Source organism: Ornithorhynchus anatinus, chromosome 14 (assembly GCF_004115215.2).
Source record: "Ornithorhynchus anatinus isolate Pmale09 chromosome 14, mOrnAna1.pri.v4, whole genome shotgun sequence".
Lineage (NCBI taxonomy): Eukaryota > Metazoa > Chordata > Mammalia > Monotremata > Ornithorhynchidae > Ornithorhynchus > Ornithorhynchus anatinus.
This window is the reverse complement of record NC_041741.1, coordinates 18,128,203-18,143,904: the sequence shown is the minus strand read 5'-3', so window position 1 is coordinate 18,143,904 and position 15,702 is coordinate 18,128,203. Positions and strand designations below refer to the sequence as shown.

Genomic DNA, 15,702 nt, shown 5'->3' with positions numbered 1-15,702 from the left:
GCTGTGTAGTGGATGGGCAATGACTGGAGGTTGCTGAGGAGTTGGGAGACTTGGAGTGGACAATTTTTGAGGAGATATGTATGATCCGGGCAGCAAAGTGAAGTATGGACTGAAGTGGGGAGAGACAGGAGACAGGGAGGCTAACAAAGAGGCTGATGCACTCTCTTCACCCTTTCTACTCTTTATTCACTCCACCCTCAGCCCCACTGTCAGAAATTTTGAGGCAGGGGAGGAGCCTGCAAAAGTAACTGAGAAGAAGCAGTCGGAGCGGTAGGAGGAGAACCAGGAGGGGACAGTGTCAGTGAAGCCGAAATGAAATAATGTTTCAAGGAGAAAGGGGTGTCTAGAGTGTCAAAGGAAGCTGAGAGGTTGACGAGGATTAGGATGGAACAGAGGCCGTTGGATCTGGCAAGAAGAGGGTGATTGATGACTTCAGAGAAGATCGTTCCCATGGAGGGAAGGGGACGGGAACCAGATTGGAGGAGGTCAAGGAAAGAATCAGGGAAGCGGAAGTTGAGGCGTTGGGTGAAGGTAACTCACTGGAGAAGTTTGGAGAGGAAAGGTTAGAGGAAGATGGGGTGATACCAGGAGGGATTCTTGGGGTAAAGGGAGTTTGCTTTTTGTGGGGGACAAGGGATGCGTGACCATGTTTGAAGATATTAGGGGAAGAAGCCATCGGAAAGTGAATGGTTGAAGATGGCGGTCAGGGAGGGAAGGAAGGAGGGGACAAGTGTTCTTATAAGGCACGAAGTGTTTTTATAAGGGGACAAGTGTTTATAAGGGGACGGGTGTTTTTATAAGGGGTCAGAGGGGCAGGTGGAGTGGGTAGATTTCAAGAGGAGGCTAGAGCGCTTCTCTTGTGATAACTGCTGGGAAATACGGGAAAGTCAAAGAAGGAGCAGGAGGAGGGAGAGATTGGAGAGGAGCCAGGGAGATTTTAGGGTGATCACTCCTGGTGGTTTCAATTTTACCAATCAAGGCCACGGTCAGGCCAGTAGGGGCAAGAGATGGGGTGGGAGGAGGCCCAGTGGTTTAAGGAGGGAGTTAAACATCTGAAACAGCCGGGGAGGACAACGGGCAGTCAGTCAAAAAGGATGGAGAAATAATATTGCCAGGCAGAGGAGAGGGCAGAATTTAAGCCGGTGAGGGCGACACTGAGATGGACGAGGCCACCGGGAGCTTTCCGCAGCTCGAACACAGGGGTGGGGGAAATAACTGTGGAGGTGTTCCAGGGCTCAGGTTGTGATACGAGATTGGCAGAGGGACAGGGATCCGAGGGAGTAGCGTTGAGTGGAGAGGACGGTGTTGATTTGAGAGTTAAGAGAAGGAAGCTTGGGTGTGGAGAAAAAATGGAGCATGATGACTTTGGAAAATTAAAGGGGAGTCAAAAGACTGGTGGTCTCTGTGGGGAGTGGCTGTGTGGGAGAGAAGGCAGTCACATTGAGCGCTTACTGTGTGCAGAGCAGTATACTAAGCGCTCGGGAGACTATAGCACAACAGCTCTTCTGACGTCTAGGCCCGTGCTCTATCCACTAGGCCATGTTACTTCCCTTGATCTTGCATCTACCCCAGTGCTTAACACACAGTAAGCATCAAGTATCAAAATATATTAGACAATCAATGGTATTTATTGAGCCCTCACTATGTGCAGAGCACTTGCCTGTGTACCGGGAGAGTACAACAGATAATACCAATAATAATGATGGTGTTGATATTCTAATAACCAGTAGGCATTCACACACAGTTCTACTGGAAAGCATCTCTCTGTAGCAGAACATACCAGATTCTTTGTTTCGTTAACTTTTTTCTTCTGATTCTTTTTTACTCAGAGAAGTTTTCAGAACTTTCATTATAGGGGAATTTTTAAAGATGGGCTCTTTGTAATTATACTTTCAGATCCTGGATCCTCTCAGTCCATGGAAAAATAAGTTTTGGTTTGTAGGGTTGTTTTTTTTTTTTCACAACGGAGAACTGCACCCTGAAAAGTAGATCAAATACTGCCGTTTGTGTCTAATCTTATATGTTTCAAAGCTGAAATAGAAGCAATAGAATGAAATATGTGTATTTATGTTATAAAACTAAAGTGGTATGTTGTGGTAATGGAGAATTGCATGTGCTGGATCACAGTAACATATAACTGGCGTCGAGGTTCAGAATGAGGCATGTTATTTACATTCCTTAAAAAAAAAATGAAAGCTCCAGGAGCTTAAGAAGCTGCCAGGCCCCAAATTAGACATGCATGACATTTTCAAATATGCACAGCTTATTTAGCACCTCTCAGGAGTGAATGTGGAGTGGGCGGTGCAACAAACAGTCAGACAAATACAATTTTCCAAGAAAAATTGTGTGGGCAAATTCCGTTCCATTCAAACAGTTTTAGATGGATGGAATTTATGACTAAGAAGAATTAGTCCCCAATATTGAATAAAAAACAGCAAGAACACTCCTTATCATTCAAAATAAATGCAACTAGTAGTTTCTCAGGAAGGCGGAGGGCATCCGTGAGACGTAGGCAGCGGCGTTCAGAGTGGAAAATCGCTACGTGGCAAACACTTCCGGAAAATGGCAAAAGCACAGTGGTTTGGGAGTGGTACCAAAATTTTGCCAAGTCAAACGCACAGGAGCCGTAGCGGTTAGACTTTCTAGATTAGCATGGCCTTCGGTGTTCAGTAGAATCTGATTTTTTAGAAGACCATCATTAGTTCAGTGCCCACCACTCAGCGAACATTTATTGAAGACGATCATGAAAAGGTATTAATGTTATGCTTCGGATAGTATCCAAGATAGTCCATGACTAAACCCCGTGACTGTGTGTGCTTCCCCAGTTCCTAAGGCAAAAATGGGTTAAACAATCCTCGAGGATGTCTCTCCATCAGAATACATGGGAGCAGTAGACTATCTCTGTTCTCGTTTCGTACGTGATTTGCATCTCAGTTCATTCATTCAGGAGCATTTATTGAGCACCATTTATTGAGCACCTAATGTGCGTAGGATACGGTACTAAGCACAGAGAAGAATATATCCTCAGTCGGTAGCTTTTGTGGCTGGGGTGGGGGCTTGGCTATTATTTCCGGCGGCTCTTTCTAAACTCCCGCTGTCGTTACCCTTCCTGGGAGGTGTCTGCAACTGCTGGCCCCCATTTAGGGAACAATTCTCGATCGGTGGTATTTATCGGGGGCTCACTCCATACGGTGTTCTGTACTAAGCACTTAGGAGGGTCCCACAGAGTAAGCAGAAGCAATTCCAGCTCTCATGGAGCTTACAATCTCGGGGACTCCGAAACTCTCCAATTCTAGCGGAGAATATTGGGGAGGGAAGACGGGGGCTTCGTAGCTAACGGAGGATAATAAACGGTATATCCGGCTCTTGCAGAAACTTGGTTTTTACCGCATGCTCCGTAAGGACATCCTTAGCAAATTCGGGAGTGAGCTACGGCGTCGGAAGACACGCTCGTGCGTTGAACCTGGCACCAGTCGAGGCACCCGATACGTCTGTGTGTTTTCTTTAGCGTGGGATTACATCTGACATTTAGGAGAACTGAGTATTTGATTTCAATTACAGTGGTTCTAGAAATTCTAGAAAATGGCTCTAGGTTTAGCTGACCGATGTCTGATTGGGAGGCACAAAATTGGCGATGCTTTTGAGTGAAGTACCCGTTTCAAACTAGTTTTCAAAGAAAACGAAGACCATTTCCCTGGGTAACCTTGTTTCACCATAAAACACTGAGCGTGGCCCATTTCTTGCAGGTGAACATTCTTTTCAAGGAACTCCTGATTGTTTGAGATATCTTTAGGGCCTGCTCTTTTCCTCGATTCTGTCTTTCCCTTCGTCTTGTCTCTCTGCTTCTCTTATGTCAATCAGTCAAATGAGTGGTATTTCGTGAGCACTTCCTGTGTGCAGAGCACCGTGCCCGGGAAAATCCAATTCACAACCTCAATCCCCACTTTACAGGCCCAGAGAAGTAGATTGGCCTGCCCGAGGTCACGCGGCAGAGGAGCGGCGGTGCCGGGATTAGAACCCATGACCTTCTGACTCCTAGGCCCGGGCTCTCTTTCCGCTAGGCCAAGCCGCTGCTCTGTCCGAAGAGATTCTCATCCCAGGAAGGTACAGTGGGAAGCTCCTCTCTGGCGGCAGCGGGGGAGCCGTGCTCACCAAACCCAGCCGACCTCCGGGAAGGTCTTTGGTCACTAGCCATTCGCGCACCCGTTCTGAACGCCGCCCGTGGCAGCAAGCAGGATGAAGAGGTGTCCGCCTATGAAATCAATCAGTGGTCTTTACTGAGCACCTACCACATGCAGAGCGCTGTACTAACCGCTCGGGAGAGCACGATACAACAGAACGGGTAACCCAGCCCTGCCAACCAGGACCTCTTCCAAGCACTTAGCGCAGTGCTCTCCGTAAGTGCTCAATAAATATGACTGAAGGACTGAAGGAACGAACGAGTGAACGTAAGAAAGGAGTTTACTGTCTAGTGAAAACCCAGGCACCCAGTGGCAATTTGTTCTCCTCGTTTTTCCTCCTGGTAGAATTGGGAGCTTTCACTTTCAGCGGGGAAGAATTACTGCCCATTTTTCTTTCGTTCATTTTTATCTCTCATGAGGAAAGTGGTTGATATTTGGTTCTTTCTCTTCCCCTAGGTCCTTTACAGGTTGAAGGAAAAATTTCGCTTTTCGCTGAGACGGGCGAAGGAGAAAAACCAAGAGATCCACCTTTCCCCCATCCCGTTACAGGCAACTCAGACCGAGACAAAGACAGTGAACGCTATGGTCCAGCCGCGGCTCGCCCCTAAAGCGGTGAACACCACAGTGGACCCTCCAAACCGAGGCACCGCTGACATCAAAGCTTCTATATCTGCCGGGCCTTCTCCTTTCAAAATGAAACCGGTGGGACTTCAAGAGAGGTAGGGAGTGTGCCTGGTGGGCAAGGTTTTGGAGGTCGGGGGGGTGGGGGGAGTCGACGTTTATTTTTTTCCCCAAATGCTCGACGCTACAGGCTAATGCAGCATCACCAGGATTCTGTTTCCTCTTCCTGTCAGGTGAAATTTAAATTTCTGGCTTTGAAGCACTTCTCTCTGCCAATGCTTTCTTTCTAGGTGGTCCTGAAAAATTCTGAAAGCATCCTGTGGTGTTTTCCTTGTTTTTCTCCCACGCTTAGCTTCCCATTTTTACCCCTACATTCTTCCCATCTTCTCAACTGAGTCAATCTTCTCAATTAGAGTAACAGTGGAATGTATCTATGTGCCAAACATTGGAGAAGCAGCGTGGCTCAGTGGAAAGAGCCTGGAGGTAGAGGTCATGGGTTCGGATTCCGGCTCTGCCACTTGTCGGCTGTGTGACTGCGGGCGAGTCACTTCACTTCTCTGGGCCTCAGTTCCCTCATCTGTCAAATGGGGATTGAGACTGTGAGCCCCACGTGGGACAACCTGATTCCCCTGGGTCTACACCAGCGCTTACAACAGTTCTCTGCACATAGTAAGCGCTTAACAAATACCAACATTATCATTATTATTATTACAGGCCCAGGGGCGGGTACGAGATAATCATATTGGACACAGCCCTTGTCCTACCCAGTGCTCCCAGTTTAAGAGGGAAGGAGAAGAGGTATTCGATCCCCATTTTACAGATGAAGAATCTGAGGTCCAGAGAAATTAAATGACTTGCCCCAGATCACCCGGTAGGCAAGCGGCAGAGCCGGATTTAGAACCCAGATCCCCTGACTTCCAATCGCATGTTCTTTCTACTAAGCCAAGCTTCTTTCCTTATTCCATTTCATTCATTCATTCCATCGTATTTATTGAGCGCTTACTGTGTGCGGAGCACTGTACCAAGCGCTTGGAATGTGCAATTCTTATTTCTCTTTCTCCCTTTCTTTTTCTTTCTTCCTTTCTCTATCTTCTTTTGTCTTTCTTGTTCATTCTCCCTCTCTTCCTAGTGATCTCTCTTTCTTTCTCCTTTTTTTCTTCCTCCCTACCTCACGATGACTCTGTCTACCCACGGAGAAGCCTAGGAAAGTCACTTTCAGGGAGTTGTTCCAAGTACTGTTATCAAAATTTTTACTTCATTCTTTGCCCCAAGAGGGATTCAAGTCTCAGGTGTACTCTTTCTCGCCGACAGCAACAAGTACCGGGGCAAAGATCTATTTTTGCTTAATTAAAAGCAACCATTTTGGCATAATGATAGGATTATACCCAATTTTACCCTAATGGAAAGAGTAAAGGACAGAGAGTCAGGAGGCTGAGGTTCATTCACGCATTCATGCAATCGTATTTACTGAGGGTTTTATTAAGCACATTTTTCAGTATGACTATGTCTCAGCTTTAGCTACAATCTCAGACGTCGTGTGAGTGCAATCTCAGAAATTGGTTTGGGATTTTTCAGTAGTTATGCCTTTCCTTTATTCCATCTCAGCTGTGTGACTGTGGGCAAGTCACTTAACTTCTCTGTGCCTCAGTTACCTCATCTGGAAAATGGGGATTAACTGTGAGCCTCAAGTGGGACAACCTGATGACCCTGTAGCTACCCCAGCGCTTAGAACAGTGCCCTGCACGTAGTAAGCGCTTAACAAATACCAACGTTATTATAAAGTGAGGCAGCTGTGAGGTCCTGGAAGAGAGAGAAAAGAGCTGTGGAAACATCTTTAATATTCCAAGAGTGCAGAAGACTTCACTGTCAAATTTAGGGTTTAAACACTCCCGGCTTTGCCGGCTGGGTCCGTTGCAGGCAGGGAATGTGTCTGTTTTATATCGCCCTCTCCAAAGCGCTTAGTACAGCGCCCCGGTGCGCCGGAAGCGCTCGATAAACATGATTGACCGAGGAAAAGAAACCCAAAGTCTTCTGATCCGGTTTCTCTTGAGGCTGCAGTAAAATCGTATTCCTCTGTTTATGACAGAAGTCTGTTTTCATCAAAGCATAGGAGGAGGTCCAGGGAGACCGCATCATGGCTTGGTTTTCCGATAGATGTCCATCGTTACGGCACATAAACCTGTCACCACAGATCGGGGATTTCATTACCGGGCCCGCAAGCCCAGGCGCGGCAATAATAAAGGAAGCCAGAGATGAAAAGCATATGTTAAACTGGAAAAAGAAGGGGGACTCGAACTAACGAAGGACAACTGGACTTAAATTGTAGAGTCTTTTCAGATCGGAAAGCCAGTCCCCGAGGCTCTTTGAGAAATCGAACAACCAGTCAGTCGATGGCCCCGCTCCCAGTTGAGGCTCAGAATAATTTGGGTTTCTATATTACTGTCAACTCCTGAATTTGGACATGACCAAACGGGGTAGTCGGGAGATTCGGAGGTAGCGTGGCCTAGCGGAAAAAGCCCGGGCCTGGGAGTTAGAGGGCCTGGGTTCGGATCCCGGCTCCGCCACCTGCCCGCTGTGTGACCTCGGGCAAGTCATTTCACTTCTCTGTGCCACAGTTCCCTCGTGCAAAATGGGGGTTCAATACCTGTTCTCCCTCTTACTTAGATTGGGAGCCCCATGTGGGACCTGATTATCTTTTAACTACCCCAGCGCTAAATACACATAGTAAGCCCTTAAGCAATGCTATGATTATTATTATCGTTATTATTAATAATAAATTTAATGCCAGCTTGGGGACTGACAACTGGGAGATCATAGGGAAATCACTTCAGAGGGAAATCACGAGAAGCGGCGTGGCTCAGTGGAAAGAGCCTGGGCTTGGGAGTCAGAGGTCATGGGTTCGGATCCCACCTCTGCCACTTGTCAGCTGTGTGACTGTGGGCTTCTCTGTGCCTCAGTTCCCTCATCTGGAAAATGGGGATTAAGACCGTGAGCCTCATGGGGGACAACCTGATGACCCTGTATGTACCCCAGCGCTCCGAACAGTGCTCTGCCCATAGTAAGCGCTTAACAGATACCAACATCATTACTTGTGCCTTGGGACTCAGATTGCCCTTTTGGAAACCAGGAATAATAATTTTGGCATCTCCTCAAACCATGGAGATTCTTTTAGGTCAGTCATGTATTTGTGGCAGAGGTCTAAACTCTGCGAAGAAGAAGCCATACGAGTCTAGGCTCTAGATCTGGGGCTCAGTACTACTATTTAAATCGAAGAGAATACGAATGTATCCTTCCTGGTATGTACGGGAGAGGAACCTGTCTCCGGCCCCTTGGATTTTAGGGATTGGAGCTGTAAAAGGGTTGGCGTCTCCTGGGTAGAGAGAAATCTCTCTGTGAAGGTAAAAAATACTCTTAAGGAAACCCAGTCAAACAGTGGGGGAGAAAATTCTCCAGTTTCCCTTCGTACTGATTACCAGTCTCTCGAAAACCTTTCGCTGCCTGTCAATGTAGGCTAGTGGGTCAGAATTCTTCCACGTCTCGATCTCATCGTGGCAACTGAGAACATTTCATTAGAGGAGCATCTGTTTCTGTAGTTAAAATACTTCTTTAAGACAGCGGATATTCAGAGATGGGTTAGCAGTAAGAATTATGGTATTTGTTAAGCGCTTACCAGGTGCCAGGCACTGTACTAAGCGCTGGGGGTGGATACAAGCAAATGGGGTTGGGACAGTCCCTTGTCCCAGGAGGGGTTCACAGTCCCAATCCCCCTTTTATAGATGAGGTAACCGAAGCCCGGGGAAGTGAAGTGACTTGCTCAACAAGGTCACACAGCAGACAAGTGGGATTAGAACCCGTGACTTTCTGACTCCCGGGTCCGTGTTCTATCCACTACCGTTCAACAAATCAAGACTAGCAGACTAGCGTCTTCGTTCGCTCTGTCATTTTTTTCAATTTTCTTTTCTTCTTTCCCCTTCGATCTTTACTGAATTGGAAAGAGCAATCCCAGAAAATGGGCTGGGATCAAAATCCCTCATCGTCCCGAGAGCCTCCGGAACGCCCTCCTCTCTCTGGAGGAGTTCCTTCTAGGGGAGGCTGACCACCTCTCGGTGGCTGACAGCAGTTAGGAACGGCTAAAGTACGATCCAGTATAACTTCTAGGTTGTGGAAAGGTAGCGCTGCGTGTTATAGGGTGTGAAATCAACTTGCGATGGGTTAATGCCTGCCTGATTCCTCATCTTCTTCGCGTGAATTTCTCCGAAAATCAAAAATTGAGCAAGAACGGTGGGGAAGCCCATCAGCTGTCTGCCGTAGAAGCAGAAGCAGCGGAAAGAGCCCAGGCCTGGGAGTCAGGAGACCTGAATTCTAAGAATGGCCCTGCCCCTCGCCTGCAGCGTGTGACCTTGGGCAAGTTATTCAACTTCCCTGTGCCTCAGTTTCCTCCTCTGTAAAATGGGGAGTAGATACCGGCTCCCCCCAGTTTGAGCTCAGTGTGGGACAGGGACCGTGTCTGCATCTGCCCCAGGGCTTAGCACAATACACACACCGGGTACTGCCTTGTTGCAGATACAAGATGATCAGATTGAACACAGTCCATATCCCACCCGGGGCTCACAGTCTTAATCCCCACTTTACAGATGAGGTAACTGAGGCCCAGAGAAGTGAAGTGACTCACCCGAGGTCACACGGGAGACGAGAATAAGTACCCAGGTCCTCCCGACTCCTAGGCCCACACTCTACCCCCTGAGCGGCGTGACTCAGTGGAAGGAGCCCGGGCTTCGGAGTCAGGGGTCATGGGTTCGAGTCCCGGCTCTGCCACTTGGCAGCTGTGTGACTGCGGGCAAGTCACTTCGCTTCTCTGGGCCTCAGTTCCCTCATCTGGAAAATGGGGATTAAGACTGTGGGCCCCACGTGGGACAACCCGATGACCCTGGGTCTCCCCCAGCGCTTAGAACGGTGCTCCGCACAGAGTACGCGCTTAACAGATACCAACGTTATTAGTATCCTCACCACTGTTATTATTATAATTACCGCAGGAGCCGTGGCGCACGATCTGTCTGCTCGGGGGGGTGGGGGGGGGCGGGGGTTGGTTTACAGGGAGCCAGAAATGGAGGTCGGCTACGGGAAAGTGCAACAGCCCATCCACCAACACCTAGGGCTGCGTGACAGCAAACGGCGTCTGACCTTTCTTCCATCCCGTGCCATAATGTGCTTCATTTTCATCCTCCGTAAATATCACGTAGGCCGGTGGTGGCCAGGAGGCGGTTAAAGGGGACCGAGGGTGGGGCCACCTGAAACTCTTATCTGGATCGGGGAGTGCGGGGAGGACCGAAGTGCAAGACCGGCCAAGCTCGCCGGGAAAGGGGTGTTTGGAAATACCACGTGGGAGCAAAGTTCCCATTTCCTGCTGTTTACGCGCCGCAAGTGGAAATGCCTGGGCAGTTCTCCCATGCTCCCCTGGATGGAGAACCTTCCAGGAGAAGCACTGCGGCCCAGAGAAAGAGCCTGGGAGTCCGAGGTTGTGGGTTCTAATTCCTCACATCTGCTGGGTGACTTTGGACAAGTCACTTCACTTCTCTGGGCCTCAGTTACCTCCTCTGTAAAATGGGGATTGAGACTGTGAACCCCACTTGGGACAGAGACTGTGCCTGACCTGATTACCTTGTATCTGCCCCAGAGCTGAGAACAGTGCTTGGCACATAGTAAGCGCTTATCATTATTATTATTATTAAATTCATCGAAGACGAGGAGGGGATACGAAAGGGATGGCGAGAACATTTCAACCTCCTCCTCAACATCTTCCTCTACAGTTCATTCGGTAGTATCTATTGAGCGCTTACTATGTGCAGAGCGCTGTACTGAGTGCTTGGAATGTACAGTTTGGCAATTGAAATCGAGGCTCTGAAAACCCTACAAAGCCATCCAAATATGCAGAGGCCCGGCACATGCCAACGATTGGCTAAATCCTCGAAGCAGTCGGAGCCGTGCAAAATCCAAAAAGCACCTGGACCCAGTGACGTCTAGCGCATAGAGCCCGGGCCCGGCGATCGGAAGGTCCTGGGTTCTAATCTCTCCGCCGCCGCTCGGCTTCCGGGTGACCTTGGGCAAATCGCTTCACTCCTCTGGGCCTCCCTTCCCTCATCTGAAAAATGGGGATTAAGACCGTGAGCCCCATGCGGGACAGGGACTGTGCCCGACCCGATTTGCTTGCATCCGGTGCTTAGGACAGTGCATGGCACACCTAGTAAGTGCTTAACGAGTAGCACAGTTATTATGGCTAGGTAACAGGATCAGGTGATAGCTTTTAGGTTGCCAATCTCAGTTGCCAATCTGAATTTCTGGTGGTTTGCGACGGCTTCCCCGATGCAGGCTTATCGATCATCCCGGCTTTGATAATAATGATGACGACGGTATTTGTGGAGCGCTTCCCAGGTGCCAAGCACTGTCCTGAGCGCTGGGGGAGGTACAAGGGAATCAGGTCGCCCCAGATGGGGCTCGCAGTCTTAATCCCCATTTTACAGATGAGGTAACTGAGGCAGGGAGAGGAACTTTCTTCAGATCTACCAGCCTGTAGCAGCTGGTCGATTCGGCGAACGCCGCCTTAAGATCATCTGCTCGTCTTCTTGGGTGTGGGCCTCTAGGGGAGCGGTATTAGTTATCTGCAAACGGTAATTCTCGAGTGACTGTTTCTGGCACTTTGGACGGTGCATGAAGTCTGTCGAGTTGGAAGAGCGTCCCGAAGTTGCAAAAGTGAATAACGATGACCGCATGCCGGTCTTTAATTGTACCCTCCAGCGTGGCTGCCTAGAACAAGTTTTTTTAAATTTATTTTACCTTTAATGGCATTTGTTAAGCACTTACTATACGCCAGGCACTCTACTGAGCGCTGGGGTACTAAGGGCTCAACCCTACGTGGCGCCAACGGTAGTGATTTTACAGGTGAGGTAACCGAGGCACCGAAAAGTTAAGGGACCTGCCCAAGGTAAGTCGCGGAGCCGGGATGAGAACCCAGGTCCTTCCGACTCCCAGGCTGGAGCTCTGTCCACTGGGCCGCACTGCTGCTCGATTCAGGAATGATAATAATAAAAATCAGTAATTGTGGCATTTGTTAAGCACTTCTTATGGGCCAAGCACTGGATTAAATATGGGCTAATCAGGTTGGACACAGTCACTGCCCCCGTCCCCATTTTACAGAGGAGGAAACTGAGGCACGGGGCACCCAGCCGGCAGATGTCGGAGCCGGAATTAGAACCCAGAGCCTCCTTTCCACCAGGCCCCACCGCTAGCCAGAGGATTCTCTGGCTGGGATCCTGCCAACCGTGGGGCGTTTGCTGTGGGGAGGGAATGTCACTGGTTGTTGTTGTACTTTCCCAAGTGCTTAGTACGGCGCTCTGCACACAGGAAGCGCTCATTGAATCCGATTGAATGATCGAACGATGGGAGAGCAGTGAGATACCCAGAAATCGGACGTGATCCGACACTCTCCCCTTCCTTCTTGAAGTTGGCGTTGATAGTGGCGTCTCTGATGTCCTCTGGCATTTCCCTGACGGTCCACGTTTGAAGAAATGTTTGCGCACGTGCTTATAGAGAGGGTCCCCTCCACGCGTGTGAAAATGACAGTAATAATTGTGGTATCAAGATCATACTCTGTGCCAGGCACCGTATTAAGCGTTGGGGCGGATACCAATTTGTCAGGTCGGACAACGGTTCCCCGGCCCACAAGGGGCTCACGGTCTTAATCCCCATTTTACAGGTGAGGCCCCGAGAAGTGAAGTGACTTGCCCAAGGTGGCCCAGCGGGCCCGTGGCAGAGGAGAGATTAGAACCCAGGTCCTTCCGACTCCCAGGCCCGTGCACTGTCCAAGATGCTTCTCAGCCTAGGCCGCCCCCTGACCGATGTCGCTGTGAGGGACAAGGAAATAGAAAACGGAATCAAGAAGGGCAGCGCTTTAGGAGACTCAGAGCGTGGGGATTCTGTGGTGTTAGAAAAAAACCAAACGTCTACAGAACTATAGCACTGTCCAGTGTTGTCTACAGCTGGGAAACCAGCTGGAGAGTTGGAATACATCACTCTGTAGCCCCAATCCCAGGCGGATTCCTGGACTGACTGAAGTAAACGCTGGGAACGTTTCTACCAACTCTCTTATATTGTACTCCCGCGGGTGTTTATTTCAGTGGTCTGGGCACAATAAAAAGTCAAGAAATACGATTGCTTGATTGATTGTTCTGAACTAGGGTGGCATTTCTTATGTTCCTACGGTCCTAAGACAAAGATGCAGTGGAACGTTTGCTAATCCATCACGTAACTATCTTTAGACCCCCCCCCCCCCACGTGACCGTAATGCGATATCTTTTACAACCCTTGCTTTTAATTCACTTGTGGTTTTTATTAAGCACTTATTGGGTGCCAGCCCCTATACTGAGTACTGGGATAAACGCAGGAAAATCAGTCTCTGTCTCGCATGGCAATCAACGTCTAAGTAGGTGGGGGAAATAGCATTAAATCCCCATTTCCAGGTGAGGAAAATGAGGCAAAGGGAAGTTAGATGACTTGCCCGAGGTCAAACGGCAGACGTGTGACGGAGGCAGGATTAGAACCCGGGTTTCCTGACTTCCGGGCCTGAGCTTTTTCCACTCTAAGAGTTTTCCACTTTCCACTTCAAGTGTTCCTCAAATACAAAGAGCGTTCGGGATGAGAAGCAGCCAGGCTTGCTCTCTAAACATGAAAAACTGAACACGAGCAGCACTGTATCAGAGAAGAGCAGCTTTTGTCTCCATGAATATGAAAATGAGAAGTCTCTCGGAACTTAAGAGGCTCGGATCAGACAGAGACGTTCCGTTTCCAAGAGGCTCTTTGCAAGAGATGGCACTGCGCTTGGCAAATAGTAAGTGCGTTACAAATATCACCTTAAAAATTAAAAAAAAAAAAAATCGACGCGGTAAATTCCCAAGAACTGGCAGGTCCCGGAGGTTTAAGCGAAGGATTCTATAGGCAAATCAAAGGCAGAGATTGTTTCTTCGAGTCTGTTCATACCATATTCGAAAGTCATTCAAGGATGTGATCGCCAAAAGGCTAATTCCATGCTAAATGAGCTCATTAGCTGAGAAGACCCATTTTTCATCATAGTTTTTTGTGACGTACCTTGAAAACCTCCATATCTTGGGAGGTATAAGCTCAGTTTTTCAGCATCGGAAAAGTAGTTGCAACTGTTCCATTTTTGAAAGTTTCAAAACCTAATAGGGCCCAGAGAAACGTAGAGCCCGAAGTTTCAAAAGTCTGTCCAAAATTGAAGAATAGTTCTGGATCTCCTGGGACTAGTCCGAAACCAGGCGTCCGAAGAGAACGGCGCAGGGGAAGGAGAAAAGGAAGCATACACGAGAAAGACGAGGAAACAAAATAAAATGCAGTCTTGAAGCCATAAAGTACAAAGTGAGTGTTTAAAATGGTGATAAGTCCTAACCCGTTTTTAAACTCGTGTTCTGGAGCTCTAGTTCTGAAAAGATAATTGTGTTTGCCTCCATTCACCCTGAAAGTTTAACGATCCTACGCTCTGGTCGTCATCCTGGATTCGAAACACGCACCGCGCTCTCTCAATGGTAGCCACTACACTGAGCTTTCTCTTTCTTGGTGGATCGATTAGGCTGTAAGCCCGTCGGTGGGCAGGGACCGTCTCTGTCTGTTGCCGATTTGTACTTTCCAAGCGCTTAGCGCAGTGCTCTGCACGTAGTAAGCGCTCAATAACTACTGTCGAATGCATGTTATCCGCACAGATTTCGTCAGAAATGGTACTGGATAGGGTCATTAATAGTAGGGATAGCATTGCTATTATTATTGATATCGTTGTATTTCTTAAGCACTTCCTGTGCGCCAAACACTGTCCTAAGCGCTGGGGCAAATACAATTCATCGGGTGAACACCGTGCCCTGTCCCACGTGGGATTCCACGGCCTAAATAGGAGGGAGAATCAGTATCGAATCCCCATTTTACAGGTGAGGAGCAGCTTAGCTTCGTGGAAGGAGCCCGGGCTCGGCAGTCCGAGGTCGTGGGTTCTGAATCTGGCTCTGCCACTTATCAGCCGGGTGACTCCGGGCAAGTCACTTCACTTCTCTGTGCTTCAGTGACCTCATCTGTAAAATGGGGATTAAGACTGTGAGCCCCACGTAGAACAACCTGATTACCTCGTATCTACCCCAGCGCTCAGAAGAGTGCTTGGCACATAGTAAGCGCTTAACAAATGCCATCCTCGTTATTCTTATTCGTGCTGAGTAGGAGGGAGAATCAGTATTGAATCCCTCTTTTACAGGTGAGAAGCAGCGTGGCTTAGCGGAAAGAGCCCGGGCTTGGCAGTCAGAGGACATGGGTTCTAATCCCGCTGCTTCTCTGCTGTGTGACCTTGGGCAAGTCACGTCACTTCTCTGGGCCTCGGTGACCTCATCTGTAAAACGGGGATGGAGACAGCGAGCCCCACATGGGACAGGGACTGTGTCCAACCTGATCTGCTTGGATCCGCCCCAGTGCTTATTACAGTGCCCGGCACAGGGTTCAGCTCTTAACAAATACCCTAATTATCATTATTATCACAGAGGGGGAACTAGTGTCTCCTCTCCTCTGGCATCTCCAAAACGAAGCCCGGTCTACCCGCAGCGGTAGCGAGGTATTGCTGTCGCACTCGCCTGTGTGTTCAGTTCAGTGTTTTGCACGCAGTCAGCGCTCGATAAATACCACCGATTGACTGCAAGCTCGCTGCGGGCGGGGAATGGGTCCATCGATTCTATTATACTCTCCCAAGTCCTTAACAGCGCCCCGCACACAGTAAGTGTTCGGCAGATACCCTCGTCGATTGATCGATTAACGAGAATCATAGGGGACGGCCTCTTTTTAAGAGCCTGAATCTGAAACCGTG

The 15,702-nt window shown here is 48.9% G+C and overlaps 1 protein-coding gene and 1 long non-coding RNA gene across 4 annotated transcripts in view; one reads left to right on the top strand and one right to left on the bottom strand.

Moving 5' to 3' along the window:
- Positions 1-15,702, top strand: part of PTPRR (protein tyrosine phosphatase receptor type R) — a 193,879-nt gene that overhangs the window by 104,184 nt on the left and 73,993 nt on the right. For 2 of the 3 annotated variants that reach the window (XM_007666311.3, XM_007666313.3), the window contains one exon: positions 4,638-4,900. In XM_007666311.3, the coding sequence (XP_007664501.1) occupies positions 4,638-4,900 (263 nt within the window). The remainder of the gene's footprint in view (positions 1-4,637; positions 4,901-15,702) is intronic. The other variant, XM_007666312.3, reaches the window with a different exon arrangement.
- Positions 1-15,702, bottom strand: part of LOC103170030 — a 33,587-nt gene that overhangs the window by 12,182 nt on the left and 5,703 nt on the right. The gene's annotated exons all lie outside the window — the stretch shown is intronic.